Source organism: Lithobates pipiens, unplaced genomic scaffold (genome assembly GCF_037356315.1).
Source record: "Lithobates pipiens isolate NorthernLeopardFrog02 unplaced genomic scaffold, aLitPip1_a1.2 Scaffold_22, whole genome shotgun sequence".
Taxonomy (NCBI): Eukaryota; Metazoa; Chordata; class Amphibia; order Anura; family Ranidae; genus Lithobates; species Lithobates pipiens.
The window spans coordinates 7,346,548-7,363,717 of NW_027507784.1; the positions used below are offsets into that span (position 1 = coordinate 7,346,548).

Consider the following 17,170-nt stretch of genomic DNA (forward strand, 5'->3'; position numbering starts at 1 on the left):
TGATTTACAGAAATTTATCAGAAAATTAAACTTAAAGAAATATTATCTAGAGAAAGGGGAAAGTAAAAAGCAACCATTGAATTCGGTTTATATACACAGTGGTCTAAAAAAACAAGTCCACCTTCAACCCCAAATCCAGTTCTAACCAACACATCGAGGTGTTTAAAAAAATGGTGGAAAAGGAGATAAATAATGTAGTACCAGAGAAACCCAATAGGAACGATAGGGTATGACAAGGGATAAAGAAGTTGGAAAAGCGCAAAAATATAGTAAAGCCCCATACACACTATCAGTTTTTCTGCTGAGTTTTTCCTTCAGGTTTACCAAAACCATGTAGTACAAGGGCCTTCCTGATTGCATACACATTGAAACTCCTGAGGTTTGACCTCATATTATATGGTTTTGGTAAATCTGAAGGAAAAACTCAGCAGAAAAACTGATAGTGTGTATGGGGCTTAATAAGACCTGCGGACTAAGGGGGGGGGGGGGGACTGGTGGTGCTAACCAAGGAGGATTATGGGATGAAACTTAATAAACTAGTAATGGACAAAACAACCTATCAGGAGTTGAAAAAAAAAACCTTACAAAGAGTTTAGATCTAAGTTAAAATAATTCCTAAATAAGGGCATTGCAGATAAAATATTAAATAAAAAAGAGGAGCGCTACCTGTTGCCGGACACACCAAAAGTTCCCGGTCATTTACCACAAGCATGTGGCCTGGTATGGTTACTCTCTTGCCCCCCTCTTTTTGCGTGCTCAGATAAGGGTCTGGTATGGATTTTGGGGGGGACCCCTAAACCTTTTTTTTAATTTGACACAGGGTTCCCCTTAATTTCCATACCAGACCTGAAGGGCCTGGTATGGATTTTGGGGGACCCCCGCAATTTTTTTTTCATTTTGCTTCAGGGTTCCCCTTAATATTCATACCAGACCCAAAGGACCTTGTTATGGACTGGGGGGGGCGGGGGACCCATGCCATTTTTTCAATGAGTTTTATGTTTTATGGGAAAAATGCATCACTTTACAGGCGTACTATAGACACCCCCCCCCCCCAGGCACGATATTTAAAGAAATATTTTATTTTTATTGTTTCACTTTAAGCATTACAAAAATCACTGCTCCCGAAAAAAAGGCAGTTTAAAAAATAAAAAATTGCATTGATCCATGTCCCCTGGGGCAGGAACCGGGTCACCAAACACTTTTTATGACAATAACTTGCATATAAGCCTTTAAAATGAGCACATTTGGATTTTCATGTTGATATCCCATAGACTTTAATGAACTTAACGTTCAAATTTTTGGCAAACACCGCATATTGTTCATTGTTCGCGGAACGTCCGAACAATCAAAATTCAGCCCGAACTTAGGCTCGGGCTGAGACCATCCCTAGTGTTACCCCAAAGCATGTCCTCTATTTTAATGATGACATTAGCAAACAGCTTATTTGGATATACAGTAGATACAGAATGTGTTGTCTGCAATTCATATAAGTAAACAGATAGAACACCCAGTAGGTGAAGGAAATCTTCCCATAGAGATATGTGTCCCAGGGACAATTGTCTTAGCCCTTGTACACACGGTCGGACATTCCGACAACAAAATCCGTCGGATTTTGCCCGACGGATTTTGTCCGAAACTGGTGTTGCATACACACGGTCGGACAAAATTGTCGGAAAATCCGATTGTTCATAACGTGATGACGTAATTTAGTTAGTAGCCAATAGCTTTGGTCTAGGAATTTGATCTGAGCATGCGTGGCACTTTGTCTGATTGGAATTCTCTACAAAACGATCGGACAAAGTCAATGTTGTCGGAAATTTTTTATATCCAGCTCTCAAACTTTGTCGGTCGGATATTCCGACGGAAACAGTCCGATGGAGCCCACACACGGTCGGATTATCCGAAAACACGGTCCGATCGGACAATTTCCATCGGTGTGTACAAGGGCTAAGAGAGTATCTCTGATCTCCTTGGAGAGATTTTTACTCATGTCCTGTTGTGTATTTGAGACTAGAAAAGTAGGAACATCTTTCCAAAAAGACACAGCAGTTCAATGGATTTCCTACATAGGTCAAACAAGTAAGTTTCTGTCTTTCTCTACCTCTATTTCGGCAGCGAGTTCTTCCTGAAAACCCTTTGAAATGCTGTTTTGAAATCCTGGTTCCTCAGACTGTAAATGAGAGGATTGAGGACAGGAAGGATCACCGTGTAAAAGACGGACACAACTTTGTCACCAGCAAAATGATGACGAGTACTTGATCCAAAATAGTTTAACATAATGGAGCCATAATACATAAACACCACTGTCAGGTGAGAGGTACAAGTAGAGAAAACTTTCCTTCTATTTCCCTTAGATTGTATATTAAGAACAGTTTTGATTATATAGACATAGGGCAGGAAGGTCAGTGTTATAGACCCAGCTGAAATTAAGCTACCCAAAAGAAAAACAAGCAGAATATTGATGAAGGTGTCACTGCAGGAGATCCGAAACAATAGGGGAAGGTCACAGAAGAAGCTTTCTATAATATCTGATCCACAAAATGTCAATTTGAGGGCATGAAGTGTGTGAACTAAAGACTGGGTAAAGCTGAGACACCACACAATGGACACCAACTGTACACAGACTTTCCAACTCATGATCTGTGTGTAATGTAATGGCTGACAAATGGCGGTATATCGATCATAGGACATGGCAGACAACAGGAAAATATCACAACTGGCAAAATAAAGAAGAAAGAAGACTTGGGTTATACAAGCCTGTATGGAAATTGTCTTTGTCTTGGTGTGAAGATCAAATAACATTCGTGGGACAGTCAATGAGGAATAACAAAGGTCCAAACCGGCCAGGTTCCCAAGGAAGAAATACATAGGAATATGGAGGTGAGAGTCGGTGACTATGACAACAATAATCAGAAAATTCCAGATTAATGTCAGAAGGTAGATGAGAAGAAAGAAGAGAAAAAGAGGAAGCTGGAGAAGAGGAAGGTCAGACAATCCAGCGAGGAGGAATTCCTTCAAAATTGTCTGATTTCCCATTCCAATATATTTACCAATATTTTACTTATTTATTTTAAGTAGGAAAAAAGTTAATCTTATAAATGTTTCAGCTGTTGATCATCAAAAAACACTACAGAAATACAACTTTAATTCTGATTTTTGATTCTCTTCTTGTTTAAGAAAAAAACCTGCAGATACAATACAATTCACTTTATTCTGTGACTTAAAGGAAGACTTGATTTGTGGCAATCTAAAATGATGAAGAGAGAAATTCTATCAGCGAAAGTTAAGAATTTGACTGAAATTATGCACAGAAAACATGAACCGGTTTCTTGATACTATCAGCGATGTTAAATCTTATAATTCTTCACAAAAAATTCTCAGATATTGGCAGAGTGTAATATTTATCGTCCATTATTCAGGAGATGGAGAAAAGTCAGTTATTCCTGTCGCAACCCAAAAAGAAAGAAAATCTGACTTATGCCGCGTACACACAAGCGAATTGTCCGGCGTACTTAGTCCGATGAAACGCATTTCAGCGGACAATTCGATCATGTGTGGGCTTTAGCGGACTTTTCCAGCGTAAAGTTTGGCGGACTTAGAAAGTATTTTTGCACTCCAATCTTTCCGCCGGACTTGGGTTTCAGCGGACAATACGTTCGTCAGTATGCTAGTCCGGCGGACTAAGAATGACGCATGCTCAGAAGCAAGTACGAAAAAGGAAGCTATTGGCTACTGGCTATTGAACTTCCTTTTTCTAGTCCCGCTAGTCGCGCTAGCAAACGCCAGACTTTCTGTGTGTCCGTGTGTGTGTGGCCAAGTCCGTTCGGTAGAAAGTCCGCCTGACTATCCGCCGGATTGTTTGCCGGACTAAGTACGCCGGACAATTCGATCGTGTGTAAGTGGCATTTGGCTTTACCTGAAAAAATGATGATTGTAATTTGTGCTATAGTCTGTATGAGAAGAATGAAATGCAATCATTTCTATAGATGATAAACATTCAGTCTGGTAGATTGGTGTATTTTCTCCTTTACCATAAAGTGAGACCTCACTACAGGAAAGTGCGGTAAAGATCCTCAATTATCAATCTCAGTAGCATGAAGGGACCTTAAGGTAGATCTAATCACTAAAATCTCATATAAGCTTCAACTTAATAATCTCATGTTAAATGTTGCTTTTTACCATTTGCAAACTTCAATAAAGTATTTCTAAATTCACATTATTTTTAATTTAGGATAGAGCAGGAAAAGGTAAAATCCCCATTTTTTTTTTTTTTTGCCATCTGTGTCACACGAGGAAAAAAAAATTTCTTTAGCTTTCTGTCTTGTAGACACAATAGGAGGTCAGAGGCAATGAGGAAAATCTCCCTTTCGGAAAGGTGTCCCCTTTGTAAGATTTCCTCTCTGATCCTGTTCTTGGGACAGCTCAAAATGTTGAATTGCTCATCACTTTCAGACGTACGGACAATGGTCACCAGGACAAAACGAGAAGGTGAATCTCCCCAGCTGGAACAAAGACAGCAATAAAAAACCTGACAGAGGATCTAAACCCTCACTCTATCTTTACAATAACCCCTGTTGTAATTTAGTAATTGTTACTTTTGTGAGATTGCCTTTTTCGTTGATTCGTACTTTTGTAGGAAATAAAGAATAATAATCCTATGCTTGCTTTTCTAATAAGTCCTGTACTTACTCCAGTCCACTCCCTCAGTCACCAGACCTGACTTCCGTCTCCTCCTCAACTGAATCTAAAAAGATTCAGGAATGCCGTGTGACTCAGACACAAAGGGATAAGCTGATTGGCTAAAGATATTAAAGCAGGACTGCACTGTGGAAAAAAATATTAAAAGCCAGCAGCTACAAATACCGGTTCCCTACTGCGCATGCGCGAGTCGCGCAGCGCAATAGGAATTGTCCGCGCTGTCTCTGGGACCTGTGTGTGTCCCAGTAGACAGCGCGCAGGGACAGGAAGAGGCATAGACTCCCACGGGAGTCTATGCCCGGAAGTGGGTGTAAATACCTGTCTTACACATGTATCTGCACCCCCTCCCCCCTGAAAGGTGCCAATTGTGACACCGGAGGGGGGGAGGGTTTCCGATCAGTGGAAGTTCCACTTTAGGGTGGAACCCCGCTTTAAGTAAAATACATCACTCATTAATACACTGCCCATTCGAAAGAACTATTGGAGAACACAAAATTATGAACATACATATCAAGATACACTTTCACTGTCCATTCAAAAGAATGATTCAGGAACACGAACAAACAAAAGTACAAACAGATAAAAAAAACAAATGAAAATACAAACATACAAAATTACCAACAGACAAAGGATTGAAAATACGAAATGCAAATAATTTGTTATAGATGTAATTTTCTTTCTTTTATTGTTTCAGATTTTTGTAAGTTTGTCCGTTCTTAAGTTCGTATTTTTGCATGTTCGTTATTTTGCTTATTCGTGAAAGGAATTCTGGTTCTGGACGACCATCCTTGGTTAATTCAGGCAGACCACCGGGATCCTTGGATCCATGAGAGACCACATGAGACACGGGAAACAATCTGGAGTGTGCTCATAAGATCTCTGACTTTTATTGAACACATCGGTAGTATACTGTATATACCAGTAAAAATGCATGTCTAAGGGTTTTTACAAACTTACACTCAGTACTTTCTTATCAAGAGTTAGGCTGCTTGACTAGATAACAAGAAATAGCTAATGACTTTGCTGACACAAATTCAGCTTAACCACCATATCTCATAGGGTGTGGGTTCTATGCAAACTTTTAAGCTTATTATGGTAAAACACACACATAAGAAAAGTTCACTTCTACTTTATGTGAATGAAAGAGAATCTAAGATGGAGTCAGTTGTTTATACATTCTATTACAATTTGTAATTTCGTCATTTTCGTATTTTGGTTCTTTCAGCTATTCAGATGTTTGAATTGAATGTACGAATACTAACAAATTTGTATGAACATCTATTTTTTATTATTATTATTATTATTATTATTATTATAATATTATTATACAGGTTTTATATAGCGCCAACAGTTTGCTCAGCGCTTTACAACATGAGGGCAGACATTACAGTTACATTACAATTTGGTACAAGAGGAATCAGAGGACCCTGCTCACTAGAGCTTACAATCTAAAAAGGAAGGGGAAATTGATACAAAAGGTAATAGCTGTGGGGGGATGAGCTGATGGAGGCAGTAAAACAGTGTTAGTTAGAAGCAGGATAGGCTTCTTTGAAGAGAAGGGTTTTCAGGGATCGTCTAAAGATGGATAGATTAGGGGAGAGTCAGACAGATTGGTGTAGGGAGTTACAAAGGATGGGAGAAGCTCTGGAGAAATCCTGGAGGCGAGCATGGGAGGAGGTGACAAGGGAGCTAGAGAGCAGGAGGTCTTGGGATGACCAGTTTTAGGAACCAAATTGCACATGTCAATCACACATTACGCAGGCATGGTCCACCATTGTCACCATCAAGAGAACCCGTCTAGAGGAATGATGTGCAGCTGACATTGGAGTGAGAGCATGCAGACAAGAAGGAGACAAAAGAGGATGCAGCAGATCAGCTGCACTAGAACTGAAAACAAAACATGAACAAAAGTGGCAAAAATAATTTTGAGGGTAAAATGAGAACTGTACACAGTGCAGAGAGAAATATAAATCTCACCCAGTTACAGTTTAAATCTCTACTTTTTCGATACTAGATAGGATCCCCTCGGAGAATAATACATCTCCTCCTTGAAGTTTAAAATGGAGGGGTTAAAAATTTGTTCTTTCAATGCAAGAGGCCTTAACTCTCCCTCAAAAAGAAATCAAATCCTAAACTTCTTCCATAAACAAACGGTAAAAATAGTCCTACTACAGGAAACGCATTTTCGTTCTGATCACATTCCGAAATTAACTAATAAGAACTATGTTAACTGGATTCATGATACATTCCCATACTCCAAATCAAGAGGGGTATCAATTGCGTTTCACAGAGATATGTTACATCAAATAGTTCAGAAATATAAGGGGAAAGATGGAAGGTCTGTAGTTGTAAAGGTTAAACTATTTGAGAGGATGGTTACAATTATTAATCTCTATTTACCAAACTATGAACAAATTAACCACTTCCCGACCAGCACACGACGATGTACGTCGACAGAATGGCACGGGCATGCATATTGGCATACATGTACGTCCAATATTCGTTGCCGCCGTGCCATCGGGAGCGCGCCGCCGGCGGCGCGCTCCCGCGCTGGTCGGGACCCCCGTGAGTCCGGTCGCGGGACCCGCGGACTCGATCGCCGCGGGCATCCCCGCGATCGTCTCACGGAGCGGCCGAATGGAGGAAATGCTGTATAAACAACATTTTCCCATTCTGCCTAGCAACTAGTGACGCTGATCTCTGCTCCATGTGATTGGAGCAGAGATCAGTGTACACTAAATGAAAGCCCAACCCCCCCACAGTTAGTAACACACCCCTAGGAACACTTAACCCCTACACTGCCACCCACTGGTTAACCCTTTCACTGCCAGTGTCATTTACACAGGAATCACTGTATTTATATAGCAGTGATTACTGTATAAATGACAATGGTCCCAAAAATGTGTCAAAAATGTCCGATGTGTCCCCCACAATGTCGCAGTCACAATAAAAATCGCAGATCGCCGCCATTACTAGTAAAAAAAAAATAATAAAAAATTATTAATAAAAATGCTATAAAACTATCCCTATTTTGTAAACGCTATAACTTTTGCGCAAACCAATCAATAATCGCTTATTGCGATTTTTTTTACCAAAAATATGTAGAAGAATACGTATCGGCCTAAATTGAGGGAAAAAAATGTTTTTTTATATATTTTTGGGGGATATTTATTATAACAAAAAGTAAAAAATAATGCGTTTTTTTCAAAATTGTCGCTCTATTTTTGTTTATAGCGCAAAAAATAAAAACCGCAGAGGTGATCAAATACCACCGAAAGAAATCTCTATTTGTGGGAAAAAAAGGACGTCAATTTTGTTTGGGAGCCACGTCGCACGACCGCGCAATTGTCAGTTAAAGCGACGCAGTGCCGAATCGCAAAAAGTGGTCTGGTCTTTGACCAGCAAATTGGTCCGGTCTGAAAGTGGTTAAGACAGGGATAAAAATCCTGAGGGACGCCTTGGACAGTGCAGAAGGAACAATAATAATTGGGGGAGATCTTAATTTTATAATGAATATGAAAAGGGACACCACTAATGCCAACTCTCAAATAAATAATAAACAACTAAAAGAATTTAAAGAACTATTAGATAAATATCAAATGATTGACATATGGAGGGTACAACACCAAAAGGAAAAAAAAAACTACACATACTACTCTAATATTCATGACTCTTATCATAGGATAGACTATTTTTTTTTTGAACCAAACTGGGCTATTGATGAATCCAACAACAAGCATAGGAGGATTTTTGTGGTCCGACCATGCACCGATATATCCAGAATTAGAGATAACGGAATATAAAAAAAACAAGAGGAAGGTGGAGTCTGATTGATAATCTGCTTAAAGAAAAAAAAATGTGTGGAGGATATTCAGCGAGCGATAAAGGAATTTCAGTTAACTCATGATAAAGATGATACCTCACTCCCCATGCAGTGGGAAACTTTAAAATGTGTGCTAAGGGGGCTGTTCATCAAGCATGGATGTAGGTTAAAAAGGGAAAAAGAACAAAGGAAAACTCAATTGTTGCTGGAAATTGGGAGATTGGAAAGCAAACATAAACAGAATATGAAATCAGAGGATAATATACTCCTAAGGCCGCGTACACACGGGCGGATTGTCTGCCCAACTTAGTCCGCTGAACCGTGTTTCAGCGGACAATCCGCTCGTGTGTGGGCTTCAGCGGACTTTTTCAGCGGACAGTCTGACGGACTTTGTCTTTCGGAATTTCCGTAATTTTGTCCGTCCAAACTTGGTTTCAGCGGACAGTCCGCTCGTGTGTAGGCAAGTTGGACGGACTAAGTATGGGGCATGCTCAGAAAGGATTTACACGGCCGAAGGTTGCATTGCAATGTATTGGACGTCGTTTTTCTAGTGCCGTCGTACGTGCCGTACACGTCATCGCGCAAGTTTTCAGCGGACTGTCTGTTCATCGTGTGTGGTCAAGTCCGTTCATTCAAAATTTGGACGGAGTGTCTGTCGGATTGTCTGACGAACTTAGTTGGGCAGACAATCCGCCCGTGTGTACGCGGCCTAAAAGACAAAATAATTGAGTTGCAAACCATGCTTGATGAAGAGTCTCTTCGTATAAGGGACAGGAACAGAACACAATGGTACCAACGCAGAAATAAAACGGGGAAAATATTAGCAAAAACATTAAGGGGACAACAGCCCACAACATCTATAGTAAAGATTCTAAAAACAAATGGGGATATAACATACGATCCAACTGAAATTATAAAAACATTTCAAAACTACTATGATAAATTATATAATATAGAAATACAACAGGAAAATAAAAAAGAGGAAAGGGCGGAAAAGATTGGAAAATATATTAACGAAACAGCTTTGCCTAGATTCCCTAGAGAAGCAATTGAGGAAATGGAAGAAGAAATTTCAGGGGAGGAGATACAACAGGCAATAGCCGAAATGGCCCAGGGAAAGAGCCCAGGACCAGACGGCTACACAGCAAGGTTTTATAAACAATTTCAAGACTTAATTATACCTTCACTTAAAAAAACATATAATTCCGCCTTATCGCCCCAGGTATTATGCGTAACATTATTTCATGGTACGAAATGTATGCTGAATTGGGGTATAACGCTGTACTATGCTATCTGTATTTACTTATGCTTGTTCGCAGTTGTATTACTGTTTGCTTTTCCTTTAACTCAATAAACGCTTTTGATGTGAAAAAAAACATATAATTCCATAACTAAAACGCAAACTTTTGTACCACAGAGCACGGAAGCTCATATTATACTTACCCCAAAACCAGAAAAAGATCATACATTAAGTAAAAACTTTCGTCCTATTTCATTGACAAATATTGATATTAGATTATATTCAAAAATTATCTCCAATAGATTAACTCCAAGAATGCCGGAATATATAAAGCTAGATCAAACGGGGTTTATAAAGGGGAGAGAAACCAGGGATAATATAATAAAAACATGTACGTTGATTGAGCATGTTCAGAGGGCCGCCATCCCAGCCTGTTTACTAACTATAGATGCTGAGAATGTTAGGCAGGATCATGGCATTATATGCCAATTCAAGGGCCAAAGTAAGAATAAATGGGATGTTCTCAGAGTATATAAAAGTGTCAAATGGGACCCGTCAAGGGTGTCCCCTATCCCCTTTATTATACATAATAGTAATGGAACATCTAATCAATGCAATAAGGAAAAATAAAGATATACAAGGGATTAAAATTAAGGATAAAGAATACAAGTTGGCAGTATATGCAGATGATTTGTTACTATATATAACAAACCCTATTATAACAATCCCTAATATAATAAAAGAACTTGATAGATTTGGGGAATTAAGTAACTTCAGGGTAAACTACGATAAATCAGAAATGATGAATATTACTCTAAAAGAAGAAATGCAAATACTTTTACAAAAAGATTTCCCATTTAAATGGCAGAAAGAGGCGATTAAATACTTGGGCATTATGATTCCGAGAGATTTGAAACAGATACAGGAATTAAATCATAATGTGGTTATACGTAAAGTACTAAAACAACTGCAAAAATACGAAAATATAACATATTCATTGTTAGGGAGAATAAATATAATAAAAATGGATCTACTGCCAAAGATTTTATATGTTTTCCAAACATTACCCATCACCCCACTTAAGAGGATAATGAAAGATTTAAGGAAGGCCATAAGTAGTTTTATATGGGCAAAAAAAAACCTCCAGAATAAAAAGAGAAACACTAATTAGAACAAAAGAAAATGGAGGTTTAGCACTACCTGATTTTTTAAAATATATGCATCACTGGTTAGAATCATAAACTGGCAACATGATAGTAAAAATAAACAATGGGTAGTTTTAGAAGAAGATGTTGCAAGGACACAGCTAAAATTTTTGCCATGGATAAAACCTGAATTAAGGGGAAAAAAAAGGGAATTGCCAATCTTTGCAAGAACTACTTTAAAAATATGGGATGCAATGTTGAAAAAAGGCAAGCTATCCTCCAGGACTGGACCCTTGTCTCCATTGATGTCCAACCCGGAATTTAAGCCAGCATTGGAAAATGTTAGCTATTTGAAATGGAACAAGATGGAGAATATAAGAATGGTCCAGATATTGGTGGATGGAAATATGCCTAGTTTAACTGATCTCGGATTAGAAGTAAAAAAAACACTGGTTACAATATCATCAATTAGAAACATTTGTTGAAATAAACAAAAGTTTAATAAATAGACCATTAACTAAATTCGAGCAGATAATATTAAAAGAGCAGAACCATAAGTATCGTTGTTACCCTCAGGAAATATTAGAGATTTAATAGGAATAAGAAAGTGGGAAGAAGAACTAGGAGAGATAATTACAGAAGAAGAATGGAATTTTTTTTTTAGGAATAATACATAAAACTTCAACGGCACTTAAACATCAAGAACGTAATTATAAGGTGACAATGAGGTGGTACTGGAGTCCAGTGGCATTAAAAACAATTAATAAAGGAAATACAGAGAAATGTTGGAGGTGCGGGATAGAAAAAGGGACAATGGAACATATTTGGTTCAGTTGTAAGAAAGTAAAAAACTTTTGGTTAAGTGTTTTCGAGATATATCAAAAAGTGACTGGAAAAAAACTGGCTCCAGATGTGAAGGTAGCATTATTCTCTCTTACATCAGATACAATGGATAGTATGAAAAATGGGATAATACAACATATGACAACAGCAGCTAGAACAATAATAGCACGTAAATGGAAAGAAACAATGAGCCCAACAGTGTGGGAATGGGTATGTGAACTGAACGAAATATGTTTCATGGAAAAACAAATAAGAGAAGAAGGATATATAAATAATCAGTTACCAATTGTATGGAAGCAGTGGGAAGAGTTTAGGTTCTCAAATGGACTGAGGGAATATTTATAATGTGGAGAGGGGGGAGAGGGAAGAGGAGAGAGAAGGTTAAGATGTTTTTTTTTGTTTTGTTTTTTTTGTTTTATGCTTTTTTTTGTGAGTGTGTGTTTGGGGGTATGTTGATGATAATAAATATGGAATATATTGAGCGTGGTTTATGTATATTGGTGTAAATGAACTAGTATGTATTATGGTTGAATTTAAAAAAAAATAATAATAAAAAGAAGATTTGAAACAGTTTAAATCTACATTAAAATGTATCAAAGACACAGCAAACCCCAGACCCGGAACAAGCATGCTTTAAGTGAGTATGAGAGGAGTGTCAGAAATACTTATTATAGGTCATGTTATGGGTCAGCAACTCAGAATCATATTAAAAGCATCAGCATAATGGTCGGGGGACCAACATTCCTAAAGAGGGAGCTCAGCAATGGCAGCCTCCAATATTCTCCCATGACAGGTCCTCTTTAATTTTATTTAATGCCTGAAATGGTATTTATCAATGTTTGTAATTTGATGAGTCGGGACCAAAGTGTTATTTATAATTATCAATGTACCTAAGGAGCCTCCCTCTACAAAACTGCACAAATACAAAGAAATGTTCAGAGAATTAAATACGAAGATAATTAATATATAAATGAAGGATGAATCAGGAAGTGACCGCTCATCTTTAAAAGTGTCAATACTTACCACAGAAATGAAGATCATTAATAGATAAATGAATAGTGAATAAAGATGTGACATGATTTATTTAAATAACAATAACTTAATATAACCAATAAAACATCAAACCCAGAAAACAACCAGATACAGTAAGTTATAAATAAAAAGTCCTTAAAAAAAAAAAACATAATTTATTAATTTACGTTTCCATCAATCAAAGAAACCCATGAGGATACAATGTGTACAGAGTGACTTCAGCATCATATTTATTATAAAATGTGTGCCGAATATGTCGGAACACATCTTACCTAATTTACTTACCGATGTCTACATTGTGATCTCAATGGTTAAAAATAAAATAAAATAAAATGTGACTCTTCACCTGCTCTGTATCTACCAAAACAAAAGTCATATTACCTGAACTGAGATCAAAGCAGTCAATGTCATCTGTGTCATAGATTATAAAAGAGTTTAGCTGTAAGAAAAAACTATCCTGTATTTATACTTTTTTTTTTATTCAGTTATATACAAATTCATCTCTGATACAAATAAAATACAAAACAAAGATGATAACAATTGGGATGAGCTAAAGTTTTACAAATAAAACAATGACTGAAATATCCCGTACCTATAATAGAAATAATGAAGGAAATAAATACCTGTGAATGGCCAGACTGGTAAAATTAAGAATTTTTCCTTGTTTTAGCTTCTAGCTCAGATTGTGTTAGTGATCCCCCTGGCAGAGGTAAATTCTGATAGAAGAACGGGGGGAGGGGAGTCTCCTCTGGAAGGGTCAGCTCAGTGCTAGAAGTCTGATATTGCTGAAGAAAATTTAATGAAAAGAACAGAAAATCTATGTGGTCATTTCTGATCACAATACAATCTCATTCTCCACACATTCATATATTTATATAATACAGAAATCTCCCCTGACATCCCCAGAACACACAGGGGGGTAGATTGGCTCTGTGTTCATCTGAGATTCAGCTAAAACATTCCTCCAATACATTTCTACAGAAAATAAATCATCAGTTCATGTATCCTTCAGAGAGACACAACTTTTCCCTCCCGATTATTAAGTAACTTTAAAGTGGAGGGCCACCCTGAAAAACAAAAACATTTTAAAAATTAGAAAAAAATCTAAAAAAAAAAAAATGAAAACATTTTTTTTTTTTACTTACCAGAAATGCCTGTTGCTAGGCACTTTATCCTAATCTTCCTCTTCCTCCTCCGCGGAGATCTTCTGTCTTCGTCGCGGCGTCTTCTGGGTAATGAGTCGCGCTGTGTTCTGGGAACTGTGTGTTCCAGAACACAGCGCGTCCCATTCGGAAAGCGCTGCGGGACTCGCGCATGCGCAGTAGCTGCGGGACTCGCGCATGCGCAGTAGGAAACGGGCAGTGAAGCCATAAGGCTCCGCTGCCTGTTTCCCTTACAGGGAATGGCGGCGCCGGGACCCGAGAGCCGAGGGACGGGTCGGCCTCGGGCGGCCGACATCGCGGGCGCCCTGGACAGGTGAGTGTGTTTATTAAGTCAGCAACTGCAGTGTTTGCAGCTGCTGACTTTTTTTTTTTTTTTTTTTTTATTTTAACCGGCCCTCCTCTTTAAGAAAAAAAGAGCAATTCAAGTGTGTAAAGGAAAAGTTTCAAAGAGTCTGAAAAGTGGTAAAAAGTAAAGAAATTAACCAAAACAATGCAGAAAAGTGAAAATAATAAAGAATGGAGAGATCTGAGGAAAGTTTACTGTCCAGCCGTATTCTGCTGACATTGTATTGAATTTTGTCAGGATTCATGTAGTCGTGTAGATTTGTATTAAAAGCAGAAAATAAAGTTTTTCTTTTAAACTATTGAAGTTAATCAAGTTTTGTTGGAATTATTTTTACAGTTTTTAAAATATAGAAAAAAAGAGAAATTACCCAGGGTAGTTGTTTAATTTGGAAAAAATGTGGGAAATAGTTTCTTCCATGGTAAATAATGGTGAAATGGTGATCTCCTCCTTATAAATAGTTCTCTTCTGACATCCCCGGCCCATGTGTCATCACAAGTCATTGTACATAATGACATGTACAGGACACATATGTAAAGGGTTGGGAAGGTGATAGTGAATAATGAGACAGATACCGGGGGGGTGTAATGTATACAAATGTTTCCTTATGTAGAAGATCTGGATTAGAGAGTCTCATCACCAGCCAACATCCAGTCCTATGATGACCAGTAATGGAGGTTCCCAGCACAGTCCAAACAGATCAGACTCTTAGATGAATCTCAGGAGAATCTCGGGTGGGACTACCCCTGACATTCCCCTTATCTCTCACATGTTGTGCTGGAACCCTTTACATATGTGTCCTGTACATGCCATTATGTACAATGACTTGTGATGACACATAGGCACATTTTGGGAACAGCCATGAGTCTGGCTTGTTGATTATGCAGGTGGGTTCTGGCCTTAGAGCAGAGACAGGACCAGGGTTCTGGGCTCCACCCCCCGACGCGTAAGGGAGAAGTGTGCCTGTTGGCACAGGACAGTCTGACAGAGCAGACGGAGGGCCCAAGCCGGTGGGCTGAAGCAGCCAGGAAGCTGTAAGAGAGAGTGCAACCAGAACTAGAGTGGGTACCAAACAGGGACACAGTTACAGGGTCTAGAGGACTGAGGTCACCGCCTGAACAGCAGTGCTGATGGAAGAGCCAGGTGGCTCGGTATTTCCAATTTGTTATTTCATTATTGCTTTGAAGTTTTAACCCCTGCGTGGGAATCCTGGATGGACTGTTTTTTTCTTTTAATAAACATTCGCTTCAATAAACATGGGCCAAAATGTATTCTGATACACCTAAAAATTCCCAAATATTTTACTGGCTTACCTAACTATAACTAGGTGCTAGATCTACTCTAATTAGTTTGATGACCAATTTTAACCAGAAGAAATGTTTGCTTGGAACCCCTAAAACTCAAATCCTAATCCTCCAGCTGACCTAAAGGGGGGCAGAAATCTCTTAGCCCTTGTACACACGGTCGGACATTCCAACAACAAAATCCATCGGATTTTGTCCGACGCATTTTGTCCAAAACTGGTGCTGCATACACAAAGTTGACGGAAAATCCGATCGTTCGTAACGTGACGACGTAATTTAGTTACGATGGGACTACGTTCAGGCTAGTAGCCAATAGCTTTGGTCTCGGAATTTGATCTGAGCATGCGTGGCACTTTGTCCGATCGGAATTCTCTACACACAATCGGACAAAGTCTGATCGGATCATGTTGTCGGAAAATTTTATATCCAGCTCTCAAACTTTGTTGGTCGGACATTCTGACGGAAAAAGTGGGATGGAGCCCACACACTGTCGGACAGTCCGAGCGTGTGTACAAAGGCTAACAGAGTATGGTCCTATTTGTTGTAATAGGGAAAGAAAAACTACTTCTGGATCTCCAAACACAAAACAGATGACTCCCTAGGTCTGCATTCTACCATGTGTCATATATGTAGCATAGACATTTTAGAAATACTTTACAGCTATTTTTTATCCAATATATTCTTGTATATCTATAGGTAATTTGTTTTTTAGCTCTGGGTAGAGTAGGATAGGGTTAGAGCCCATAGTTTAATTACTTGCAAATGAAATATTTTATAAACATTTCCATAGTCACCTCCACATGTGTATATATATATATATATATATATATATATATATATATATATATATATATATATATATATAAAATATAATTTAAATTATTTCACAAGATATATTACGCCTAAAAAGTACCAAAAGTACTGCCTAAAATCCAGAACTCAATCATCATATTTAAAAAGAGATGACAGACCTGTCCAAAAATACTTGGTATAGTGACTGACCACCATCTATATTTCTTTAAACTCTGACCCCGGGATATACATTACATATAAAGTATACAGTATATGCTTGTTGGTGAAATACTTCAAAGTATACAGTACATCTAATAGGGATGAGCTGAGTGTTTGAGTTGAACCCATGTTCGACTCAAACACCGGCTGTTCGACCGTTCGGCGAATTCTGAACGTTATGGTCCGTTCGCGCCAAATTCGAGTGGCACTCATGGCCCATAATGCACTGCGGCATTGCTGGCTGATGATTGGCTAAGCATGCACTATGACCTGCATGCTTAGCCAATCACAGCACCGTCAGCGAAGAGAGCCATAATTGGCCACAGGCAAGATGCCTGTGGCCAATTGGGGCTCAGGGGGTTTAGTACACGCTCCCCACACTATATAAGGTAGCCTGCGCGGCGGCCTTGCGTAGTGTGTTGCGGCCCATAGAGAGAGACAGATGAAGAGACAGTGTATTAATTTCATCTGAAGCTATTGCAATTACAGTCAGTGTATTGTGCCACCTGCACAGTGTACACCTGAAGCTACCCCAATTGCTGGTGTTTTTCTGGTCCTATACCACAGG

General features: G+C 38.6%; 1 protein-coding gene across 1 annotated transcript; it reads right to left on the reverse strand.

The window, feature by feature from the left end:
• Window positions 1-1,046: 1,046 nt before the first annotated feature.
• On the reverse strand, window positions 1,047-3,463 carry LOC143925316 (olfactory receptor 5AR1-like). Its single transcript, XM_077449896.1, has one exon. It carries the CDS (start codon window positions 3,034-3,036, stop codon window positions 2,104-2,106), a length of 933 nt encoding a protein of 310 aa, XP_077306022.1. The 5' UTR covers window positions 3,037-3,463; the 3' UTR covers window positions 1,047-2,103.
• Window positions 3,464-17,170: the final 13,707 nt, after the last annotated feature.